Source organism: Pristiophorus japonicus, chromosome 1 (assembly GCF_044704955.1).
Source record: "Pristiophorus japonicus isolate sPriJap1 chromosome 1, sPriJap1.hap1, whole genome shotgun sequence".
Classification (NCBI taxonomy): Eukaryota; Metazoa; Chordata; class Chondrichthyes; family Pristiophoridae; genus Pristiophorus; species Pristiophorus japonicus.
The window spans coordinates 477,760,324-477,786,183 of record NC_091977.1 but is presented as its reverse complement, the minus strand read 5'-3'; the positions used below and the strand labels follow the sequence as shown (position 1 = coordinate 477,786,183).

The following is a 25,860-nucleotide window of genomic DNA, read 5'->3' as shown; positions in this document are numbered from 1 at the left end:
TCAGTACCCAGCTTTGAAGAGTGTATAAAAATTGGGGTAGTGGAAACAAAGTAATATCGATAGGTAAATTAGCAGTAATATTGTTTGAATTTAAGTCTTGGTGACTGTTATATATGTGGACTTGTATTTGCTCTGTACAGCCACCAGAAGGCTCATCCCCTGGAGTCCCAAGGGATCCCTTGGGAGCATAGGTATTTGGAGAGGCTTCACGGGTTGGAGAGGCACTCTGGAGATCTGCAATAAAAGACTAAGGTCACACTTTACTTTGAGCTCCGTGTTCAGTCTGACTCTTTCTCCATACACGACAGTGACGATCACTGCGATATGTAATCATTGGGAGCCTACTTGAGGCATCAGCACAAGACTGATCTTGCAATAATCTGTCACTATCAACCATGTATTCTCGGTGAAGAAAACAAACACAATGTTGGGCTACATAGCTAATTATATATCTATACAAATCAGAAGAGATAACTTTAAACTCTGAGGACTTGCTGAGACCAAATCCGAACGCTGTCCAATTTTGATCCCTGTAGTTCAAAAGAGATAATGTTTTGGAGAAAGCTCAGAAGGGCTCTATAAAATGGACACCTGAATTTGGAGCACTGATCTATGGAGAATGACTTTGAACCCTGGGACTTTTCTCACTTGAAAGGGCTAAAGACAGAGCAGAGATATGATAGAAAATCACGAAGGGGCTCAATAAATTGCAAGTGGCTGTTTCATATACTGAATTCCAGAAGCATAGATTCAGGATGATGAAAATTGAAGTAAATGGGCTGATCAGACAGAATTCATTTTAGCAAAAGGAAGATCAATCTGAGCAACAAGCTGCCAATGTCTGGGAAAAGGAAACCTTTTTTTGAAGGGATTTCAAAAATTTCCAAACACCTGGCAAACTGGAAACTTTGCTCACTAATTGCAATCAAAGTTTAATTGATTGCAGAACCGACATGGAGACGTTCCTCATGGGGAGTACCTGAGCAATGGCTTAAACAACAGGGCAGCAGCTGAAAATTCCAATCACGCTCCAGACCCCAGATTAGCAATGAACAAAGTTAACCTCACAGGAGATCACTTTATTTCAAAGACAGAGGCATCTTGGAGGTGGATGATCTCGCTAACGGATGGTTGTTTCCTATCTCAAATGTGTTATTGAATTAAATTGTAAATGCTCAAAAACCCTACATGCCCACTGTTGAAGTTTTTTTTTAAACTTTAGGCAAAATGCTTCCTCGATTTCAAGGCCGGAGGACCCTTGGCTCATATCCTCGGTGCTGCTTACAAATTCAAGAGCGAGCAAGGATGGTAAGTCAGCTCAGAGTCTATTCAAATAGATGACTGAGGGACAGATTTGGGACTGAGCTTGGTGGCGCTGTAGGCTTTTTAATAACCTGGCTGAGTGAGTCCGGTGAGACATTTTTTGGTCTGTATGCTCCTGTGAAGTGCCTTGGGCTGCTTTACTATGTTAAAGGTGCTATATAAATACTTTTTTTTCCCAAATGTAAAAAGCCAACTTGTACTCTTGTGTGAATGAAAATTACAGACTCTCATTTGTTTCATAGACCTGCTGTGAAACCTTCAAGTTTGAAGCCCCATCCCAGTGTTGGCATTTCTGCTTTTCCTCCAATGTTTTAATCAGCAAATAGTGTGGCAATTTGTTAATAATCTCTCTGTTGTAATCAGCAACTCCCTGCAGAGAAAAAAACATCTGCTTTAGAAAAATTCTACTGTGTGGATGCTATGGTGGTGGAGGCGTGTTGTGTGGTGACAATTTCTGCTTGTGGGTATTTTTTGGGGAAATCAAAGACGAGACCAGCCATTTTTGATTCCTTAGCAAGTGGGCACTTCCTCCTGACTGGGCGGCTTGTGGAATGGATAGTTACTCCTGGAAAATGCTTCAAGTGGTGCTTTAATATTTGAGGAATTCCATAGTGGCTAGTACTTTTTCTGACCAGTTTTGGGGCAAAGGCATCAGCACGAAGTGTGGCAGTGAGTGCTGGTCCTGACTCTGGTTAGTTAGCTGATCTCAGTCACAGTGGCAGTACATATTGCAATTGATTTTATGGTAGTGTTGCTACTAAACACTGCCCAGTGACTCTTGCTAGGAAGTGCATGGATGTGAACAGGTTGACTGCAGTTTCAGTTTGGCTGGTTTCCCCTCAAATTGATGCCTGCTGTTCTAAAGACTGACCTGTTGGGCAAGATGCCACCTGATTCGGCTCCTTACGAGGAGGAGGTTTTTGAAACACTGAGGTCATGACTTTTGCAGAAATGCTTTTGTACGCTGTCTTCTGCAGCAGATTATAACTTAGAAAATTTAAATAAACTGACATTTGTGCCTTTCCTGTCTGCAGTGTGTCCCATAGTACTTCACAGCCCAGGAATTACTTTTGAAGTTCTGTCACTATTTTGTAGGCAACAGTTTGTGCTAGTCAAGATCCCACAAATAGCAGTGAGAAATAACCAGTTAATCTGTTTTGCTTCATGAAAAGTTGATTACTATTCTGATTTTCCTCATGTGTTAATGGACAACCAGTGTGACACTTCGTTAATGATCTCGCCGCAGTAATCAGCAATTGCTTGCAGTAAAAAAGCATCTGCTTTTGACATTAATTTTGTACTGTATAGATGTAATTATTACGTGATTAAATTGTGCCATAGTGGCAGGGGTGGGGCAGGGGGATTGGTGAGTGTGCAGTGCTGTGTGGGTTTGGTTGGGGAAATGGAAACCATTTTGGATTGCTTAGCAAGCTGGCATTCCGTCCTGACATGGGCTGCTTGTGGAATGGATAGTTCTGCTCCTGGAAGATGCTCCCAAATGGTGCTTTAATATTTAAGGAACATTCCATATTAGCGAGTACTTTTCTTTTACAAAAAGGCATATATACAGTCCACTAAAACTTACTTCAACAATATAGAAATCTATCATTTTAAGTGCTGAAAGAGAATAGTGTTCTCCTTTTTCTTACCACCCAACCCTATTTTCCGACCACTACCGTTCTTCAGAAATTGACTTGCTGGTAGAGTACAGCTTTGTGAGCACTGGACAGGTCAGAAATGTGCTGGCAACTTAGCTGGATGGATGCAGCTTCAACAACATTGAAGATGTTCAATACTATCCAGAAAAAAGCAGTCGGCTTGATTGGCACCCTATCCTCTGTCTTAAAAATCAAGTCCCTCGACTGTCGGCATAACATGGCTGCAGTGTCTACTATGCACAGGAACACAATCACATTGAAGTCACAAACCATCCTGACTTTCACATACATTGCTCTTCATTTTCACTAGGTCAAAATCCTAGCTGTGTTCAGTGCCACTCGTAACTCCTCAGATACTGAAGCAGTCCATGCCTGCATGCAGTAAGACCTGGGCGACATTCAGGTTTGGGCTGATAAGTGGCAAGTAACATTCTGCCACACGCGTGCCAGACAATGACCATTTCCAACAAGCGAAAGTCTTCACCACTGCCCCATGACATTGAATGGCACTACCACCACCAAATCTCAACATCCTGGGGGTCACCATTGACAGAAACTTAACTGGACCAGCCACATAAATATTATGGCAACAAGAGCAGGTCAGAGGCTGTGTATTCTGTTGCGACTGTCTCATGTCCTGACTCCCCAAAGCCTTTCCACCATCGACAAGGCACAACTCAAGAGTGTGATGGAATATTCTCCACTTGCCTGGATGAGTGCAGCTCCAACAACACTCTAGGAGCTTAACACAATCCAAGGCAAAGCAGTCTGTGTGATTGGCACCCCATCCATGACCTTAAATATGCACTCCCTCCACCACCGGCATACCATGGCCGTAGTGTATACCATCTACAAGATGCACGACAGCAACTTGCCAAGCCTTTCCTGGCAGCACCTCCCAAATCCGCGACATCTACCACCTAGAACGATGAGGGCAGCAGGCACATGGGAGCACCATCATCTCCAAGTTTCCCTCCAAGTCACACACCATCCTGACTTGAAATATATTGCCATTCCGTCATTGTAGTTAGGTCAAAATCCTGGAACTTCACCAGACGGACTGCACGGGTTCAAGAAGGCGGATCAGCATTACCTTCTCGAGGGCTGGCCAATAAATGCCGGCCTTGCCAGTGACCCCACATCCCAAGAATGAATTTATATTAAAAAAAATCCTCTATCTCCTCTAAGTGACATATGGAGTCCCAGATGGTGAATGTCAGTCGGAACATAGGAACACAAGTAGGCCATTTAGCTCCTTGAGCTTTTTTTTACAATTCAGTGAGATCATGGTTTATCTGTGACTTTGCCCCATATTCCTCTAACTTTGGTCAACAAAAATCTATCAATCTTCGATTTTAAAATTAACACTTAACCTAGCATCAATTGCCGTTTGCCGAAGAGTTCCAAACATCTACCACCCTTGGCGTGTAGAAGTGTTTCCTAACCACTCCTGATAAACCAAGCGATGTTCCCTAGTCAAAGACTTGCCGAACAGCAGAAATGATTTCTTGCCCCTGTGCCCCCTTCCTTCTCGCGCGTCCCCCCCCACCTTCCAGCGCGACCACCCCCTTCCCGCTCGTGTGCCGCAGCCCCCTTCCTGCCCCCGCTGTGAATGGGATTACTCCATTTTAATTGTTTGGTCCGTCCTACGTGCTCTCAGGCTGCACATACGCTACTGGAATACGTGGGCCCGTATGCTGCACTGCGCAGATAGGCCTCGCTGCGCAAGTCTACGTTCCTCTGGGACCACCAGGTATTTTCGTAAAAATGTTTTCGGTCAGAGGCTTCCGCACACTGGAGACCTCTGACTGCAATTTTTGGCCCATGTCCTGATCAGGAGAATCAACCCTGGCTGATGGGATGTAGTTTATCTATTCAATGGGAGTTAACTAACATTTTTCTTTGTGAACCGGATAAGCAGCAGGACTCTCTGGCTAAGGCTGATGTGCACAAAGATAGATTTACTTATTTAAGAAATCACATTTACAGTTAGAATGTAGTGTGTGTTCTAAGACTTTGCTCCATTTTTTTTAGGAGAAGATTCGACCTGCAAAATCCATCCAGAATGGATCGTAATGTAGAAATGTTTATGACGATAGAAAAGACACTGGTGCAGGTACATATCTCATCTGATGACGTAAAATCTGTGTGCCGGGCTTTACTAGCATGCCCCCTTCTGATTCAGAATGTTGTGGCATCAAATTCTACACCAGGACTTGAGCACATAATTTAGGTTAATAGTGCAATAAGGGGAATGCTGCTTTGCCATTCTTTTGAATGTAATGTTGAACATTGGTGCTACGTCTGTCTGCTTTTGTGGTTCAGGTTCATGCTTCGGATCCTTGATGCCATTCTTCTGAGCAGGGCGTTCCCCTGGAGCCTTGGCCAACATTTCCCCCATAATCAACACCTAACCAACAAATTTGTAATTTCATCCGACTTGGTTTTCGATGTAGCTCAGTTGGAGGTTTAAACTGTGTGTGTGAGATGTACTGAACTGGTGTGATGATTCTGATTAGATTTTAATAACCCACCGGTGAACTTTTGCTGTGTACTGGTGGTTGTGCTGAATAGCTTCAACTGCATACATTTGTATAAGTTTCTGCCCTCCATATGAGAATCATATGAGCATGTCAATTCCAAGTCTGCATCAGCCCTCACTTGACATTCACGTGCACTTCCACAGAGGTTACTGGATAACAATAATGCAGCAGGATTCCCTCTCCTCTCCCTTTGCAATCTAAATTAAACATACCAGTAATCTTTTATTGCAGAAAATATTACAATTTTCTGGTGATCAGCTGCACATTCTTGCTGTGGGAATGGCAACATATGCAGTAACAAAGAAGTGAAAAAATTCACGCCAGTGAATTTAGAGCAGTATAGTCAGTAAGGATCAGATAAAGTGCTCGTACTTCTTGCTCAGATCCGAGACTAGCTGTGGAGGGAAAAGTAGCATGTGGTTAATCATTAAGTTGTCTAAATGAAGGTGAAGGAAACTGCAACACTTAAGGCAAGACATTGCCACATGATTGCCTATAGAAGCAGGCTATCGCACATTTTTGCTGAAAAGTGGAAAGTAGGACCGATTCATCGCCGGCCCAACTTTCAGCACATGAATGTGCTGCATCGCCCCAATGATCGCTGACTGCAACTTTCACCATATCGCCCACACTTCACCGAGCTGATCGATCGCTGCAGAAAAGCTGCACTCACCTGACCTTAAGTCGGCAGTGCTCGGCACTACGGAGGCCATTTTGAATGTCGGAGGATCTATACTGAGGCTGCTTCAAGTGCTTATGAGGAGAATCAATTTGTGAGTGATTTTAAGGGCCTTTTTGACTCTTGCCAATGATCTAATCACATTTGTATCTGTTGAGGACAAATTGAGAGCATTTATAGTGATGGGGTTTGTAGTTTCTCAACCAGTATTGGTCACAAATCACATGCTGCATTTAAAGATGGGAGAAGGTATATTGAAGAGCATTATGTGCTCAAAGAGATGGCAGACTGCTGCAGAGGAGGAGACCTTGCACCCAACGCATTTACAGGGAAAAGCGATCATACCTGAACTTGTCCGATAACACTTGCGTTAGGAGGCTGCGCTTCCGAAAGGAGGTCATCAGTGAGAGATGCCAACTCGTTGAGGGAGATCTGCAGCCGACCAGCACCATCAGGACTGCACTGTCCATTAAGGTTAAGGTTACTGCGGCACTTTTCTTCTATGCATCGGGCTCTTTTCAGGCCTCAGCTGGCAACATTTACGGTATCTCTCAGCACATCACATATTGCTCCATTCGACAGGTGACTGACTTCCTTTACGGCAGGATGGACTTTATAAGCTTCCTGATGACCAAGGAGGCACAGAGAGGACTTTGGGGTTCTCGAGTAGCAAACTTCCTCAAGGTGCAGGGAGCAATAGACTGTGAGCACCGTTAAAGAATGTGGAAGTGTTTCTGAACCGAAAGGGATTCCACTCCGAATGTGCAGCTCGTTGTTGACCATAAGCAAATAATCATGGCAGTAAATGCAAATTTTCCAGGGAGCATCCATGATACGCACATCTTGCGTGAGAGCACTGACTCTGACCTCTAACAGTCAGCCATAAGGTCACGGTTGGATGCTGGGGGATAAAGGATCTGGCCTTGCCAGCTAGTTCATGACCCCCCCCCCCCCCCCCCCCCCCCCCCCCCCAGCCAGCGTAATCCCCAGATGGAAGCTGAGAAGCGCGACAATGAAAATTATATAGCTACACGCAATGTCGTGGAAAAGACAATTGGAGTGCTTAAGCAGTGCTTCAGATGCCTGGACCACTCGGGAGGCAACCTACAATACCACCCTGAGCAGGTCGCTGAGTTTATTGTGGTGTGCTGCATGTTGCATAACCGAGCTATGAGGAGAGGACAACAATTCCCAGATGGGACCGCCATTCCATCTTGGGAGAGGGGAAGAGGAGAAGAGGACGAGGATAATGAGGACCTCTGGGAGGACAATCAGCCTGGCAATGAACCCATGCCCCCACGCGCAAGACTGGAAAAGTCCCGTTGTAGTTATGTAGCTGCAAAACTCTTGCGTCAGCAGCTCATAAATGAATGCTTTGCGTGAACTTACATAGGTGACGCTTACAATTGCGTTACGTTTCATTCTTGCCTGGCCTGGCCATGGTCATTGTTTCCAACCATTGTATTGATGTTTTAGCGTATGTTATGAGAAGACGCTTCAGGATAATTAAGTTAAATAAAAATATGTAATCGTTAACCAGGAATATGAAAATGTTTAACTCTACTATATATTACAACCCTCCCCCCCCCCCCCCCCCCCAACTCAACAATATTTTTAACACAACAATAACATAAGTGAACATTTAACATTTATTTTTAACAAGGTACTAACAATATTAAACCCCCTACCTACAGCCATGCTTCCCTCCCCTTCCTTGACCTTCTCCCCACCCGCCCCCCTCGTTGTCTTAACCCCATTGTTTTAATCCCCGAGTAATGGGACCAATAGGTCTTGCAGCAGGGGACCTGAAGGCCTGGTGCTGGTGGGGGGCGGGGGACGCGTCACGTTGGCAGCATCCCTTCAGTGGCTGGAGCAGAAGCCATTTTGGAAGAAACATCTTCCGAGCCAGGAGTTCTTCCTCTTGACTCGCATCTGTCGGTGTGGTTGGTGGGACGGCACCTTGGGGTGCAGTGCCATCTCCCGACACTCGCATGCTGCAAGGCATGGACAGCGTTGGTCGTTTGGCCCATTGCCACAACTATGTGCTCAAAGCCCTCTGTTATTCGACATTGCGGCAATGTTTCTGGTCAACCCACTAATTGCCGGGAGGAGCTTTCGACCGATGTCGACACTCTCCCGAGACAGTGCGACCATGTCCTTGTTGGTTCCTGCCCATCGCAGTGCGTGCCTACCTCGCCGACTCAACCTCCGTGGGGTTGGCGTGCGCACTGTATGCCTTGGAATCGCCTGCTGCAAGCCACTTGACTCCGCTACTTCATCTGTTGATGAAGACATGGCCGCAGGTACAACAGATGAAAATTGCTCATCCTCCTCCTTCACTGGTCTCCTCTGCACCCATGATGATGACCACCTGCAATGGCACAGGAGCGGCCTCCCTTTATGTCTCGGAACCCGCAAAACATAATTGAGGTTATTAGAACAGAAGGGTAGACATGAGAATTCTGGCGCTGCGCTGGCATATGTAGGCGGAGTAACACTACTGCAATAAATGTGAACGAGAGACGTAACATATGGTTGTACGTCTATGGAATTCTCTGCCACAGAGAGCTGTGGAGGCTGGGTCATTGAATATACTTTGGGTGGAGATACAGATGTTTGAGCGATGGGGAGCGGGCAGGGAAATGGAGCTGAGTCCATGATCAGATCAGCCATGATCTTATTAAATGGCGGAGCAGGCTCGAGGGGCCAAATGGCCGACTGCTCCTATTTCTTATGTTCTTCTATTGTTACCCTAAGTAGTATAGAAGCTATGTATAACATTACATCATTCATATAATGAAATGCTGTTGCATTATTTTGAATAACCACTGCTTTTCACATTACTCACGTGACGCAACAACGAGATCTTCACCACGGGTGGCAGAGCGACTGTGGCTGCCCACTAGTGCTGCAGCATATTCCTCTAAGTCCGTCAGGGTGCTGAGTTGTGCAGGGCCTTCTCCGGTGCGCCTCTGCTCCGATCGATTTCAAAAAAAATCTTGCTCTATAACGTTACAAGAGCATGGCATAAGCTAATAGACTAGGTACTATTACAGAAAGACAACAGATTCTAAGGTAATGTGCTAATATGGTTTGTATCCACAATGGATGCATGGTTATAACCTCTACATTTAGAGAAAATATTTAATAACGTTTAGTAACTAATGCTTGACACCAAACATCTCTCGTACAATCTCCAGGAAGGGCCCCATCCACGGGCCGTTGCATTTGGTGCCTGAAGGGAGGCAGGTGGTTTATTTGACTCGATGGAGGTCCCTGGGGGAGTGGGTGGGGGGGTAGCGGCAGCGCAGGGAAGGAAATCGGGACAGTTGCTGAGCTTGGCAATGGCAGAAGTGTAATGGGAGGGAGCACCGTGTCCATTGGCTGTGCTTGGAAACATATAGAAACATAGAAAATAGATGCAGGAGTAAGCCATTCGGCCCTTCGAGCCTGCTCCACTGTGTGAAGACCTATGTGTGGCTGGTGCTAATGTCCCAAAGTGTCCCAGGGCAGACAGTGAGCCAGGGCAGCACTCCCCCAGTCCAGGCTGAGTCACTGAGTGAAAGCAGCCGGAGAGACTGACAGTCTGGGTAAAGGTGACCGGACCCCTCCGTGCTCAGTCGTGCCTCATCCGCCAATGTAACCCAAAAGGAGAAGGTGCCAAAATTAGACTTAAAGGGTGCACGTTCCCAACCAAGTCCAAATCTTAGCAGGGAATCTATGCAAGAATACCCAGCTGAATTACAATCTGGCAGATTTACATATTCAGTGGATCATTACAATTTAAAATCTATTTAATACTCGCTCTTGCCGAATCAACCAGGATGCTCCACCTCTTGTGGCACTGGTCTGATTCCTTCCGCTCGTGGACAGAGGACACCACATTGGTGATCTCGCCCTGAATCATCTTGGGCGGGGTGGAGGTTTCCCACCCCCACCCCAGGCATGGATTTATGAAAGGGAAATCATACTTGACAAATGTAGAGTTTTTTGAGGATGTAACTAGTAGAGTGGATAAGGGAGAACAGTGGATGTGGTGTATTTGGACTTTCAAAAGGCTTTTGACAAGGTCCCATGCAAGAGATTTGTGTGCAAAATTAAGGCACATGGTATTGGGGGTAATGTATTGACGTGGATAGAGAACTAGTTGGCAGACATAAAGCAAAGAGTGGGAATAAACAGGTACTTTTCAGAATGGCAGGCAGTGACTAGTGAGGTGCCGCAGGGTTCAGTGCTGGGACCCCAGCTATTTACAATATACGTTAATGATTTAGACGAAGGAATTGAAGGTAATATCTCCAAGTTTGCAGATGACACTAAGATGGGTGGCAGTGTGAGCTGTGAGGAGGCTGCTAAGAGGCTGCAGGGGGACTTGGACAGGTTGGGTGAGTGGGCAAATGCATGGCAGATGCAGTATAATGTGGATAAATGTGAGGTTATCCACTTTCGTGGCAAAAACAGGAAGGCAGATTATTATCTGAATGGTGACAGATTAGTTAAAGGGGAGGTGCAACGAGATCTGGGTGTGATGGTACATCAGTCATTGAAGGTAGGCATGCAGGTACAGCAGGCAGTAAAGAAAGCAAATGGCATGCTGGCCTTCATAGGGGATTTGAGTATAGGAGCAGGAAGGTCTTCCTGCAGTTATACAGGGCCTTGATGAGACCACACCTTGAGTCTTGTGTTCAGTTTTGGTCTCCTAATCTGAGGAAGGACGTGCTTGCTATTGAGGGAGTGAAGCGAAGGTTCACCAGACTGATTCCTGGAATGGCAGGACTGACATATGAGGAAAGACTGGATTGGCTCGGCTTACACTCACTGAAATTTAGAAGAATGAGAGGGGATCTCATAGAAACATATAAAATTCTGACGGGAGTGGACAGGTTAGATGCAGGAAGAATGTTCCTGATGTTGGGGAAGTTCAGAACCAGGGAACAGAGTCGAAGGGTAAGGCGTAAGCCATATAGGACTGAGATGAGGAGAAACTTTTTCACCCAGAGAGTTGTGAACCTGTGGAATTCTCTGCCACAAAGTTGTTGAGTCCAGTTCATTGGACATATTCAAAAGGGAGTTAGATGTGGCCCTTACGGCTAAAGGGATCAAGGGGTATGGAGAGAAGGCTGGGGTGGGGCACTTGAGGTTGAATGATCAGCCATGATGATCATATTGAATGGAGTTGCAGGCTCGAAGGGCCGAATGGCCTGCTCTTGCAAATAATTTCTGTTTCCATGTTAGTTGGGTCCATCTTCTGGACCAGGGCCTCGTTCCCTTCATCAGAGAAGGGTTTTGCCCTCCTCCCTGAAATTTCACTCGCCTAATCTTCACGGTCACGAGACATCTCAATAATTTCAATCACTCTCCTTCCACCATTTCAATCACATTCTCCTTCCACAAGGTCCTCTCCATCACAAAGACTCTCTAAGACACACACTCTCTCCGTCTTCTGCGCATGCGCAGATGACCCTTGACTCCCGAAAACTTCTTTGCAAAAAAAAAAACCCCACATGCGCAGAACGGCCATTGCTCTGGATGCCAGCCTTCCACATCGCTAAGGCCCATTCCACATCGCTAAGGCTGTCGGCCAAAATAAAAAGCCGAAAGTAACGCTCAAACAAAAAAAATGGCCGATCTTCCAGCGATCCTGAAAAATAAAAAATCACTAAGGCCACTAAATTTTTGGGGCGATAGCGATCTGAGTGAAAAGTCTAGCTGTTAATTGTCATGTGAACTCTTGAGATTGCAGGCTTCTAAAAATAGACTTTTGTATCCAAATTGATGTGTATGGAGGAGAGTTTGTTTGTTTGGGCGGTTGTGTGTGTCTTGGAAGGTTTCTCCCCCATTAAGTTGCAATGCAGATGGTGTGTTTATATAGACGTGATGTGGGGAAACTATCTGGAGGCACCAGAAATGGCTCCTGTGTAAATGCTCGAGTACACCATAGAATAAAATGTTTCTTTTGCAGAACAACTGTTTAACAAGACCCACAATCTACCTCTCTCCTGACCTTGACCAGAAGCTTGCAAATAAGTGGAAAGATATTGTTAAAAGGCATCAGGTACGCATATTTTCTATCTAGAGCATATTTGATTTCTTAAGACTTCACATGCTCCCTATAATGATTTTTGTTGCACGTTGTGACACTGAACATTTGGCAGTGCCTGAAGTCAAACCTAAAAGTAATGCATATTACGACTGTTTTTAATGATCGCTATCTACTTCCTTTATTACTACATTGCAATATGTATCTTGCTTGCTTTCTTTTGTCTGCTGTGTGTATTTTAAGAAAAAAGCATCAAGGAAACTGCTTGAAGCGTTGAAATCCTTTTTGGGATGTGTCTTCTGCTCCGACTTTACTGTTCGTTACCTTAAATATGCTGAGGGGTTTGTTTTCTTGAGCTTCCAATTAAAAATAAATCGTGTGATGCTTTGCATCCTGTCTGCTTGCAGTGTGTTTTTAAAAAAAGTCAGGAGATCACGTGGAGCCCTGCATGCGTTCCAGTTGTGTTTTTCTGGTCCGATTTGACTACTAAATACGATCTGGTGTTCTGATAATGTTTCTCTAATGCTCCTGATAATTAATTGGTAGAACACCTGTGACATTCCTGTTATGCCTGCAGGTGGTGCTGTGTTGGGTAATTCCAATGATCATCATGTGACATTATACGCCAAAGCCCAATCCAGCCTAGCCACAAAAACATGCAGGCAACTGCAGATTCTGACCCTGGGGTGGAGCTGCGCAAGATGTCTTGCAGGCAAAAACAGTATATTATAATTACTGAAAATGCTACAGTTACTCGGGAGGGCAGGAGGATCCTCGGATAAAATAATTAAACCTTTTAGGCTCTGCTTTCATTCTGGTGAATCTGCACTGTACCCCTTCCAAAGCCAATACAGCTTTCTTGAGCTTTGATGCCCAAAGCTGAACTTTGTATTCCAAATGGGGTCTGATAAAGGCTCTGTGGAAGCAGCATTTTCTCCCCTTTGTATTCGAGCCCCCTTCAGATTTAGGCCATTAACCTTTTTGATTGCTTCTTGTACCTCTGCACTAGCTTTTAATAGTCTCTGTACATGGACAGCCATCCTGTTGCTCCGCCGAAGCTCATCGTCCCTCACCATTAAGAAAATCACAAGTTGTACAATGGGTTAAGATATTTATGCATTTACCTATGTTTGACAGCACTGAACCACACGTGCCGTAAAATATACAATGCACACCTGTCAATTTACACCGTGAATATCTCCAACAGATGAGCTCTTAAATGCAACTTGCTCACTTTAATTTAAAAAAACTGAATGCTGGTTCAACTGAAATTTTCAAGACTGAGGGCCCAAGTTTCCACATGATTCGCGCCTGATTTTTAGGAGCAACTGGTGGAGAACGGACTATTTTAGAAATCGCAATTCTCCACTTTTTTTTTCTGCAGTTCTCGTCCGGCAGAACAGTTCTAGTTTAGAACAGAATTTTTTCTTCAAAAGGGGGCGTGTCCGGTCACTGACGTCTGATTTGAAAGTTTCCACAGTGAAAACGTACTTCAAACTAAAGTAGAATGGCGCCAGTGAAGATTTTTGTAGAACTGAAAAAATCTGTTCGACATATTAAATCAGGCGCAGGTTACAAATTAGGTGTCCAGAACGAGGTGGGGGGGAAGGGAACTCATTAAATTCGACAATAAATCCTTATTTATACTTCTACAAATAAATCCAACCTGAATAAACATTTATAAGCCAAGAAAAGATTAAATAAACCATCTTCCTACCTGTGTGAAAGTGCTTCAGCCAGGGAGAATTCTGCAGCTGTTCGTGCCGCTGAGAGAGAGAGAGGTCGGGGGGGCGGGGGGAGCGAGCGAGTGAGTGAGTGTCGGGTCTGGTCGGGCGGGGAGCAGGAGCTGGCCGTGGGAGGAGCCTCATTCACGCAGCTCCAGTGAGGCTATTGGGCCAGGGCTAGGGGCTGCGTGCTTCGGGCCCCTCCCACACAGTTCGGCGCCTGGAGCTACTGCACTTGCGTGCCGACTGTAGCGCGCATGTGCAGAGGTCCCGGCACTGTTTTCAGCGCCAGGACCTGGCTCCGCCCCCCCCCCCACAGCTCGTGCTGGCTGCGCCGAGTGCCACAGGACCTGTAAGTCGGTGGAGAATACCGAGGATTTTTTTAGGCGCGAAAAACGGGCGCCCAGCTCGGAGGGGCGCCCGTTTTTTTTCTTGTGGAAACTTGGGCCCTGAGATTGTAGATTTTTGTTCGTTCAAGGTATCCAGGGATGTAAAGCAAAGGCGGGCAAATGGAGTTGAGGATCAGATCAGCTGTGATTTAATTTATGTTTAATCATCAACTCTTGTATTGTGTGACTGCCAGGATATTGGAAGGCGAACTAAATGGACCGTGGTCTTTTTACATCTAGCGTTTCCTATGTTCCTAATTGAATGGCGGGACAGGCTGTGTCTCGCCCTCTCTGTTGCAGTGGAGACTTGTTTTTGTGGCTCTTATCATGTCTTGTCAGAACATTGCTCTTCTGTTGGCCCAATAGATGCACCGAACCAGTTTCTTGTCTTTAAAAGCTTTTGTCGTGTTAGCACACAGATTACGAAGATGAGGGAGAGTGTTCCTTCCTTTCTAGCTCAAGATCTAAACTGGTTCAAAGTGGCTAAAAACAAATTTGGGGCTGATGGGAAATTCTTCGCTTTGTCATAAGAACGTGGAATGGATTTCTTGATGGAGAGTGAAGGCAAAAACTCTAATCATTTAAGAAAGTTATGATGGTGAGGGGCTGTTTTCTTGTGGATGGATGAGCTTAAGATGGGTCAAATAGCATTCCTTGTCTCCCAGATCATTACGCAGAAGGGAAACTATTTATTTGAGCCATCTGGCTCATAACCTCCTCCGACTCAATTGCATCCAACTGCCTCATGATTGATCGCTACGCAGAGACCATTCCAGGTATGAATGTCTTTGATCTTTTCTTCACTGGTTTGTACCTGTGTTCCCTCATCCTGCAGTCATGGTTTAACTTGAAACAGTAGCGCTTTCCCTTACTCTTGGCACTTTACGTATCTCCAAGATCCTCTCATTCAGCACCTTTTCAAGGCTGAATGGTCTCAAGCATTTCTAACCCTTTCTCAGTGATACAGGACAGTTCCGGTGCCCATGTCTGCACCCTGCTTTTATTGAGCTATGGGGACAGCTATAAATGAATTCCTGATGAGCAGAGCCTACAAAAGTCATTTTTGTATGATTCAAAGGCATAATATACCCAATCCTTTCTTGTAATTAGCATATAAATAATTTGTGCCATGCAAGTTATTTTTGTCCTGCTAATATATCCCTACTTTTGCTCACCCAGGGAACAATTTCAGAAGACAAATCGAAAGGCTCCCATTTAATTTATCCTATTCCGAGCTCTCTGGACGAAGGTAAGAAACTGCATCAAAATTCTTTCCCATGTTCCAGTGTAACTTTGCAGATTTGTTTTGGTACTACGCCCAAATAGTGTCTCAATATTTGCATGTCTGCATATTCTCTCTGAAATGAAGGATTTTCAATTCCTCCTTGGTTTGGAAGACATTAAAAAGATACATTTGCAGAGCTCTCTTGATGTGTGTTTCTCTGATAAAACATTTTCTGTTGCAGAGGAGTGGTTGAGACCTGTGATGAAGCGAGAAAAACAAGTCCTGGTGCATTGGGGAATGTTCCCAGACAGGTATGTCAGTGAGACTGCTGTCGAAATGCTGGCAGGTAAAGAACATAGAATCTTAGAATTTTACAGCTGAGAAGACAGCCATTCAGCCCATCATAGCTGTGCTGACTGAGCCAGCTGTCAACTTTGCCCTTTTTCCCCATAGCCATTTAATTCCCCCCCCACCCCCACCAAAAATAGTTCTCTATTTGCCCTTTTGAGAGCTATTAAAAATTCTGTGACCACATGTTTCTGCTAGGTTATTTCCTATCCTATTCCTCTGTACTCAATGTTTTGTTGATTGCTAGATCTACTTTGGTTCAACACATTGTGAGTTTAGTCTAGCACACCAAGGTTTTTATCAATTGATTTTATTTCCCTTCTCCCCCTTTGCAGCCCAGCCTTGATTCCTGAGGCAAATTGTAGGGCAGATGACGAATTGAGTCTGATAGCTTCTAGTCTGAGTTTATACCCACTTAGCCATTGGGAAAAATGTAAATTTGAAGCCATCAAATGATGTAATTAGATTTGGGTTTCCTGTTTGAAATACTTCAATATTAGCACTTCTGCCCAGAAGGAGCAGAAATGTTGGTTCCTTAACTAGCTGAGCTGCAAAGAAGGGGGTTGGGGGTGGTGGGGTTAGCTGTACTAATTAGAGATAACAATGCAGTTGAAAAAAAGGATGTAATTCGCAATAAAATAAAAACAAAATCCGCATGGATTGAGATAAAGGATAAGTCGGGATTATTCTACAAACCAGCTAATAGTGGAAGTGGAGGAAGAAAGCAAATCTATAAATTGAGTAAAATGCATAGAATAATAATCATCGGAGATTTCAACTATCCCCAAACAAACTCCGCAGTAGTAGAAGAGGAATGGGATTTTTAGTGTGCTCAGGACTCCTTTCTTATCTTGAATGTAAGCTACCCAACAAGAGAGAATCCCTGCTGGATCTAGTAATGGGAAATGAGCCAGAACAGATAAGCAAAGTGAGTGTGGGGGAACATCTAGGCAATAGCGATCACAACAATATTCGGTTTAAAATAATGATTGAGAAAGACATTGTCGTGGATTCCACTGAGACCAGGCTGGGATCAGTGTCCTGGCGAATTGAATAACTTGGGCTGTAGATAGGGCTTTAAACTAAAAAGGGTGGGGAGGGGGTCAGATGAGGGAAATCTTGAAATCGAAAGAGAAACATCAAAGCAATGGAGCGGTGTAACGATTTGGGTAAAGATAAGCAGCAAGGGGCTGAGTTTAAAGGTAATCATGCATCAGCAAACCAGATGAAAGCAGGGAATAATGATAAAAGGTTAAAACTAATGGCTCTTTACCTGTGCGTGCGGTGTTCATACAAGATAGACAAATTAGTGGCACAAATAATGATAAATGGGTATGATCTAACAGCCATTATAAAGACATGGCTGCATGGTGACCAGGGTTGAGAACAAAATATTCCAGTGTACCTGATGTATTGAAAAGGCGGGCAGATTGGAACAGGACAAGGGGGCAGCTCTGATAATTAAGGACAATAGTGAGCAAGGATCTTGGCTCAGAAGATGAGGAAGTAGAATCTGTATGTGTGGAGATAAGAAATAAGGGGCAGAAAAACAGCAGTGGTAGTTTATAAGCCCCCTAACAGTAGCTATACCATTGGAGAGAGTATTAATCAAGAAATACGAGGAGCTTGTAACAGGGTAATGCAATAATCGTGGGGGACTTTAATCTGCTTACAGATTGGGCAGATCAAATTGGCAAGGCTTGTCCGGATGACGAGTTCATGGAATGTATTCGAGACAGTTTCCTGGAACAATATGACATGGAACCAACCAGGGAACAGGCTATTTTAGATCTTGTTTTGTGTGATGAGACAGGGTTAATTAGCAATCTTCTAGTGAAGGATCCTCCAGGGAAGAGCGATCATAATATGCCAAAATTTAAGAGTTTGAAACTGGCAGTCTGGAGCAGAGGGAGGTCGAGGATCGAGGCCTATAAAAGGCCAGGAGTTCAGGCAGTCAGAGCAGCAGTCGGGAGCAGCGGGAGATCGAGGCCGAGAAAAAGCCAGGAGTTCGGGCAGTCGGGAGCATCTAGCTGGTGCAGGGACAAGAGTAAACAAAGAAGTAATAAGAAATTGAGAAGTGTGACGTCAAGCGGATAAGTGATTGGCTGGTGGATTGGTGAATATTTAATCTTTTTCTTTTCTCATCAGTCGGTAGCCTTTGGCATTGTTGCCAAATCAAGTTAATTTAAGGGTTAAGTCATGGCAGGAGAGCCCAGACCCGTGTCATGCTCCTGTGCTATGTGGGAAGTCTTGGACGATTCCAGTGTTCCTGACGACTACATGTGCAGGAAATGTATCCAGCTGCAGCTCCTGACAGACTGTATTGCGGCACTGGAGCTGCAGATGGATTCAATCCGAGATGCTGAGGATGTTGTGAATAGCACATCTTGTGAGTTGGTCACTAAAGGTTACACAGGTAAAAGTTACACAGGCAGATAGGGAATGGGTGACCATCAGGCAGAGCAGTGGAAGGAAGGTCGTGCCGGGGTCCCCTGCGGTCATCTCCTTTCAAAACAGATATACCTTTTTGGGTACTGTTGGGGGAGATAACTCATCAGGGGAAGGCAGCAGCAGCCAAGTTCATGGCACATGGATGGCTCTGCTGCACAGGAGGGCAGGAAAAAGAGTAGGAGAGCTATAGTGGGAGGGGATTCTATTGTAAGGGGAATAGATGGGCGCTTCTGCAGCCGCAATCGAGACTCCAGAATGATAGGTTGCCTCCTTGGTGCAAGGGTCAAGGATGTCTCGGAGCGGCTGCAGGGCATTCTGGAAGGGGAGGGTGAACAGCCAGTTATCGTGGTGCATATAGGTACCAACGGTATAGGTAAAAAACGGGATGAGGTCCGACAAGCTGAATTTAGGGAGCTAGGAGTTAAATTTAAAAAGTTGGACCTCAAAGGTAGTAACCTCAGGATTGCTACCAGTGCCACATGCTAGTCAGATTAGAAATAGCAGGATAGTTGAGATGAATACCTGGCTTGAGGAATGGTGCAAGAGGGAGGGATTCAAATTCCTGGGACATTGGAACCGGTTCTGGGGGAGGTGGGACCAGTACGAACCGGACGGTTTGCACCTGGGCAGGACCGGAACCAATGTCCTAGGGGAGTGTTTGCTAGTGCTGTTGGGGGGAGGGTTTCAACTAATATGACAGGGGGATGGGAATCTATTCAGGGAGACAGGGAAGTAAAGTGGGGACAGAAGCAAAAGGTAGAAAGGAGCTAAGGAAAAGTGGAGGGCAGAGAAATCAAAGGCAAAAGTCAAAAAGGGCCACATTACAATATAATTCTAAGGACAAAGAGTGTTGAAAAAACAAGCCTGAAGGCTGAGTCTCAATGCGAGGAGCATTCGTAATAAAGTGGATGAATTAACTGCGCAGATAGCTGTTAATGGATATGATGTAATTGGGATTATGGAGACATGGCTCCAGGGTGACCAAGGCTGGGAACTCAACATCCAGGGGTATTCAATATTCAGGAAGGAAAGACAGAAAGGAAAAGGAGGTGGGGTAGGGTTGCTGGTTAAAGAACAAATTGACGCAATAGTAAGGAAGGACATTAGCTTGGATGAAGTGGAATCTGTATGGGTAGAGCTGCAGAACACCAAAGGGCAGAAAACGCTAGTGGGAGTTGTGTACAGACCACCAAACAGTAGTAGTGAGGTTGGGTATAGCATCAAACAGGAAATTAGGGATGTGTGCAATAAAGGTACAGCAGTTATCATGGGTGACTTTAATCTGCATATAGATTGGGCTAACCAAACTGGAAGCAATACGGTGGAGGAGAATTTCCTGGAGTGTATAAGGGATGTTTTTTTTAGACTAATACATCGAGGAACCAACTCGAGAGCTGGCCATCCTAGACTGGGTGTTGTGTAACGAGAGAGGATGAATTAGCAATCTTGTTGTGCGAGGCCCCTTGGGGAAGAGTGACCATAATATGGTAGAATTCTTCATTCAGGTGGAGAGTGACACAGTTAATTCAGAGACTCGGGTCCTGAACTTAAAGGTAACTTCTATAGTATGAGATGTGAATTGGCTAGGATAGACTGACGAATGATACTTAAAGGGTTGATGGTAGATAGGTAATGGCAGACATTTAAAGATCACATGGATGAACTTCAACAATTATACATCCCTGTCTGGCGCAAAAATAAAACGGGGAAGGTGGCTCAACCGTGGCTAACAAGGGAAATTAGGGATAGTGTTAAATCCAAGAAGCATATAAATTGGCCAAAAAAAAGCAGCAAACCTGAGGACTGGGAGAAATTTAGAATTCAGCAGAGGACCGAGGGTCTAGCGAGAAGGAGGAACTGCAGGAAATTGTGTTGGGGAAGTTGATGGGACTGAAGGCCGATAAATCCCCAGGGCCTGATAGTCTGCATCCCAGAGTACTTAAGGAAGTGGCCCGAGAAATAGTGGATGCATTGGTTGTCATTTTCCAACATTCTATAGACTGTGAATTAGTTCCTATGGCTTGGAGGGTAGCTAATGTAACCCTACTTTTAAAAAAAAAAGGAGGGAGAGAGAAAACAGGGAATTATCGACCGGTTCGCCTGACATCGGTAGTGGGAAAAATGTTGGAATCAATAATTAAAGATGTGATAGCGCATTTGGATAGCAGTGACAGGCTTGGTCCAAGTCAGCATGGATTTACGAAAGGAAATCATGCTTGACAAATCTTGTAGAATTTTTTGAGGATGTAGCTAGTAGAGTGGACAAGGGAGAACCAGTGAATGTGGTGTATTTGAACTTTCAAAAGGCTTTTGACAAGGTTCCACACGAGATTAGTGTGCAAAATTAAAGCACATGGTATTGGGGGTAATGTATTGACGTGGATAGAGAACTGTTTGGCAGACAGGAAGTGAAGAGTAGGAATAAACAGGTCCTTTTCAGCATGGCAGGCAGGCAGTACCACAAGATTCAGTGCTGGGACCCCAGCTATTTACAATATACATTAATGATTTAGATGAAGGAATTGAATGTAATATCTCCAAGTTTGCAGATGACACGAAGTGGGTGGCAGTGTGAGCCGTGAGGAGGATGCCAAGAGGCTGCAGAGTGACTTGGACAGGTTAGGTGAGTGGGCAAATGCATGGCAGATGCAGTATAATGTAGATAAATGTGAGGTTATCCACTTTGGTGGCAAAAACAGGAAGCCAGAATATTATCTGAATGGTGACAGATTAGGAAAAGGAGGTGCAACGAGACCTGGGTGTCATGGTACATCAGTCATTGAAAATTGGCAAGCAGGTACAGCAGGTGGTGAAGAAGGCAAATGGCATGTTGGCCTTCATAGTGAGAGGGTTTGAGTATAGGAGCAGGGAAGTCTTACTGCATTTGTGCAGGGCCTTGGTGAGGCCACAGCTTGAATATTGTGCACAGATTTGGTCGTCTAATCTGAGGAAGGACATTCTTGCTATTGAGGGAGTGCAGCGAAGGTTCACCAGACTGATTTCCCGGGATGGCAGGACTGACGTATGAAAAAAGACTGGATCGACTAGGCATATGTTCACTGGAATTTAGAAGAATGAGAGGGGATCTCATAGAAAATATAAAATTCTGATGGGCTTGGATGCAGGAAGAATGTTTCTGATGTTGGGAAAGTCCAGGACCAGGGGCCACAATCTAAGGATAAGGGGTAAGCCATTAGGACCGAGATGAGGAGAAACTTCTTCACCCAGAGAGTGGTGAACCTGTGGAATTCTCTACCACAGAAAGTTGTTGAGGCCAGTTCGTTCGATATATTCAAAAGGGAGTTCGATGTGGCCCTTACAGCTAAAGGGATCAAGGGGTATGGAGAAAAAGCAGGAATGGGGTACTGAAGTTGCATGATCAGCCATGATCATATTGAATGGTGGTGCAGGCTCGAAGGGCCGAATGGCCTACTCCTACACCTATTCTCGATGTTTCTATGACATTCTTCAAGTCCGACACTAGAACCTCAAGCCAATTATGTAGCTGAGGCAAGATAGATTTGGAAATTAGATTAAAATGTCTGACCGTAGATAAGCAGTGGCAATCATTTAAAGAAATATTCCAAAACTCTCAATGAATATGCATTCCTTTGAGAAATAAAATCTCCACAGGAGAAGTGGTACATCTGTGGCTGACTAAAGAATTTAAGGATAGTATTATATTAAGAGGCTTATAATGCAAAGAATAGTAGCAAGCTTGAGGATTGAGAGCAAAGAATGACCAAATCATTGATAAAATGACAGAGAATAGAATGAGAGTAAATTAGCAAGAGATATAAAAACAGCTTGTAAGAGATTCTACAAGTATGTAAAATGCAACAGAATAGCAAAAGTAAGCATTGGTGCCTTAGAGGCTGAGGCAGGAGAAATTATATTGGGGAACAAGGAAGTGGCAGAGACTTCAAACAAATATTTTGTATGTCTTCATAGAAGGCACAAAAAATACCAAAAATAGTGGGGAACCAATGGGCTAATGAGAGTGAGGAACTTAAAGTAATTAATATCAGTGGATAAAAAGTACATGAGAAACTAATGGGACTAAAAGCCGACAAATCCCATGGACCTGATGGACTACATCTGAGGTAGCTGCAGAGATAGTGAATACATTAGTTGTGATCTTCCAAAATTCCCTAGATTCAGGAACAATTCAGCAGATTGAAAGGTTGGAAATGCAACCCCGCTATTCAAAAAAGGAGGAAGATATAAAATGGGGAGCAGTTAGCCTGCATCAATTGTAGAGAAAATGCTGGAATCCATTATTAAGGAAGTGGTAACTCGGTACTTTCGGCAGAGTCAACATGGCTTTGTGAAAGGAAATAGTATTCAACAAATTTATTATTTTTTTTGAGGATGTAACTAGCAGGGAAGTTAAAGGGGAATCAGTGGATGTAGTATAGTTGGATTTCCAAAAGGGCATTTGATAAGGTGCCGCAAAATATTATTCAGCAAGATAAGGGCTTGTGGGTTTGGGGGTAAAATAGTACCATGGATAAAGGATTGGTTAACAGACAGAAAAGAGAGAGTGAGGATGAATGGGTTATTTTCAGATTGGCAGGCTCTAACTAGTGCAATGCTGCAAGGATCAGCGCTTGGGCCTCAAGCACTGATCCTTACTGAAGAGACCGTGAGCAGTGTTTGCTGACTATACAAAAGCTAGGTGGAAAACTAAGATGGGAGGAGGACGCAAAGAGCCTACAAAGGTATATGGACAGGTTAAGTGAGTGGGCGATAAGGTGGTAGATGGAGTGTAGTGTGGAAACGTGTGGTTGTTCACTTTGGTAGGAAGAAAAGAGAAACAGAATATTTTTAAATATTGAGAAACTATTAAATATTGGTGTTGAGAGATTTAGTTGTCAGAGTACAAGAAACACAGCACACAATTAAGAAAGCAAATGGCATGTTGGCCTTTATTGCTCGAGAGTTGGAGTACAAGAATAAGGAACAATTGTACAGGGCTCTGGTGAGACCACATCTGGAGCACTGAACAGTTTTGGTCTCATTATTTAAGTAAGGCTTCACTTGCCTTTTGAGGCGGTGCATCGAAGGTTCACTCGATTAATCCCTGGGATGAGAGGGTTGTCCTATGAGGAGAGATTGACTAGATTGGGCCTATACTCTTTTTGGAGTTTCGAAGAATGAAAGGTGAGCTCATGCAAGATTCTGAGGGGGATTGACAGGCTAGATGCTGAGAGGTTGTTTCCCCTGGCTAGAGTGTCTCGAACAAGGGGGCATAGTCTCAGGATAAGGGGTCGGCTATTTAAGACTGAGATGAGGAGGAATTTCTTCACTGAGGGTTGTGAATCTCTGGAATTCTCAACCCCAAAGGGTATAGGATATTAAAGGCTGAGATACAGATTTTTTGGCTCCAAAGGAATCGAGGGATATGTGGATAGGGCAGGAAAATGGAGTTGAGGTCAAAGATCAGCCATGATACTGAATGGCGGAGCAGTCTCAAGGAGCCGTATGGCCTACTCCTGTTCCTAATTCTTCTGTAATAAACTTGCAGAACGGGCATGTAATTGAGAAATTAATTTCAATGTAGTTAAGTCAGCGGTGGTGAATTTTTGCAGGAATAATATGGAGACCACATACTTATTGGAAAATAAGTCTTAAAATGAGGCAGATGAGAGGATCCTGGGATTGAGATTCACTAATTATTAGAAGTAGCGACACAGGTTAAGAAGGCCTGAAAAAAAAATTAAGAATGAAAAATAAACAAAGCACTGGGGATCATTTCTAGAGGGAAACATGGAAAATAGGTGGAGGAGCAGGCCATTCGGTCCTTTGAGCCTGCACCACCATTCAATATGATCATGGCTGATCATTCACCTCCGTACCCCTTTCCTGCTTTCTCTCCATACGCCTTGATCCCTTTAGCCGTAAGGGCCACATCGAACTCCCTTTTGAATATATCTAATGAACTGGCCTCAACAACTTTCTGTGGTAGAGAATTCCACAGGTTCACCACTCTCTGGGTGAAGAAGTTTCTCCTCATCTCGGTCCGAAATGGCTTACTCCTTATCCTTAGATTGTGACCCTTGGTTCTGGACTTCCCTAACATCGGGAACATTCTTCCTGCATCTAACCTGTCCAATCCCATCAGAATTTTATGTTTCTATGAGATCCCCTCTCATTCTTCTAAATTCCAGTGAATATAAGCCTAGTCGATCCAGTCTTTCTTCATATGTCAGTCCTGCCATCCCGGGAATCAGTCTGGTGAACCTTCGCTGCACTCCCTCAATAGCAAGAATATCCTTCCTCGGATTAGGAGACCCAAACTGCATACAATATTCGAGGTGTGACCTCACCAAGGCCCTGTACAATTGCAGTAAGTCCTCCCTGCTCCTATACTCAAATCCTCTCGCTATGAAGGCCAGCATGCCATTTGCTTTCTTTACCGCCTGCTGTACCTGCATGCCTACCTTCAATGACTGATGTACCATGATACCGAGGTCTCGTTACACCTCCCCATTTACTAATCTGTCACCATTCAGATAATCTGCCTTTCTGTTTTTGCCACCAAAGTGGCTAACCTCACATGCCATGCATTTGCCCATTCTACTCGCCTGTCCAAGTCCCCTCCGAGCTAGGCGCCCGTTTTTCGCGCCTAAAACGGCGCCGGAAAAAAAACGAGCGATTTTGGAGCGTTCTGCAGCTCCATGTCTGCTTGGCGTGGTGCCCAGGGGGGCGGAGCCTACACTCGCGCCGATTTTGTAAGTGGGAGGGGGCGGGTACTATTTAAATTAGTTTTTTTCCTGCCGGCAACACTGCACGTGCGCGTTGGAGCGTTCGCCCATGCTCTGTGAAAAAACCATTGGCACTCGGCCATTTTTGTAGTTCTTTGCAGCTGTTTAGTTTTTAAAATTTTTTTAATAAAAGTACATTGCCATCAGCACAGAGGCTTCTTGTAGCAGTGAGAAGGCTGCAGGAAGCCTCAAAGTTGAGGCAGCCGTTTCCCGATGGCCTCCCCCCCCCCCCCCCCTGCCGTCGGGAATGGCTGCTGAACTTGAGGCTTCCTGCAGCCTTCTCACTGTCTCCTTCCTTCCCCGCCCGCCGTCTGGAACGGCTTTCTCCTCCCCCCCCCCCCCCCACCCACCCTGCTGTCGGTTACGAACGGCTGCCTCCTCCTCCCCCCCCCCCCCCTCCGCAGGAACGACTGGCTCAACTTGTGAGGCTTTCTGCAGCATTCTCCCTGGCTAAAGCACTCACACAGATAGGAAGATGGTTTATTTAATCTTTTCTTTGCTTATAAATTTTTATTCAGGTTGGATTTATTTGTATTAGTATAAATAAGGATTTATTACAGAATTTAATGACTTCCCTTCCCCCCCCCCCACCTCGTTCTGGGCGCCTAATTATAACCTGCGCCTGATTTTTTTAATGTGTAGACAAGGTTTTTTCAGTTCTACAAAAGTCTTCACTTGCTCCATTCTAAGTTAGTTTGGAGTACGTTTTCACT

At 44.7% G+C, this 25,860-nt stretch overlaps 1 protein-coding gene across 7 annotated transcripts in view; it reads left to right on the top strand.

Annotated features, from left to right (window-relative positions):
* LOC139276526 (SWI/SNF complex subunit SMARCC1-like) overlaps window positions 1-25,860 on the top strand; it is a 257,461-nt gene that overhangs the window by 11,233 nt on the left and 220,368 nt on the right. For all 7 annotated transcript variants that reach the window (XM_070894634.1, XM_070894638.1, XM_070894637.1 and 4 more), the window contains exons 3-7: window positions 1,223-1,308; window positions 5,016-5,097; window positions 12,166-12,258; window positions 15,536-15,605; window positions 15,823-15,892. In XM_070894634.1, the coding sequence (XP_070750735.1) occupies window positions 1,223-1,308; window positions 5,016-5,097; window positions 12,166-12,258; window positions 15,536-15,605; window positions 15,823-15,892 (401 nt within the window). The remainder of the gene's footprint in view (window positions 1-1,222; window positions 1,309-5,015; window positions 5,098-12,165; window positions 12,259-15,535; window positions 15,606-15,822; window positions 15,893-25,860) is intronic.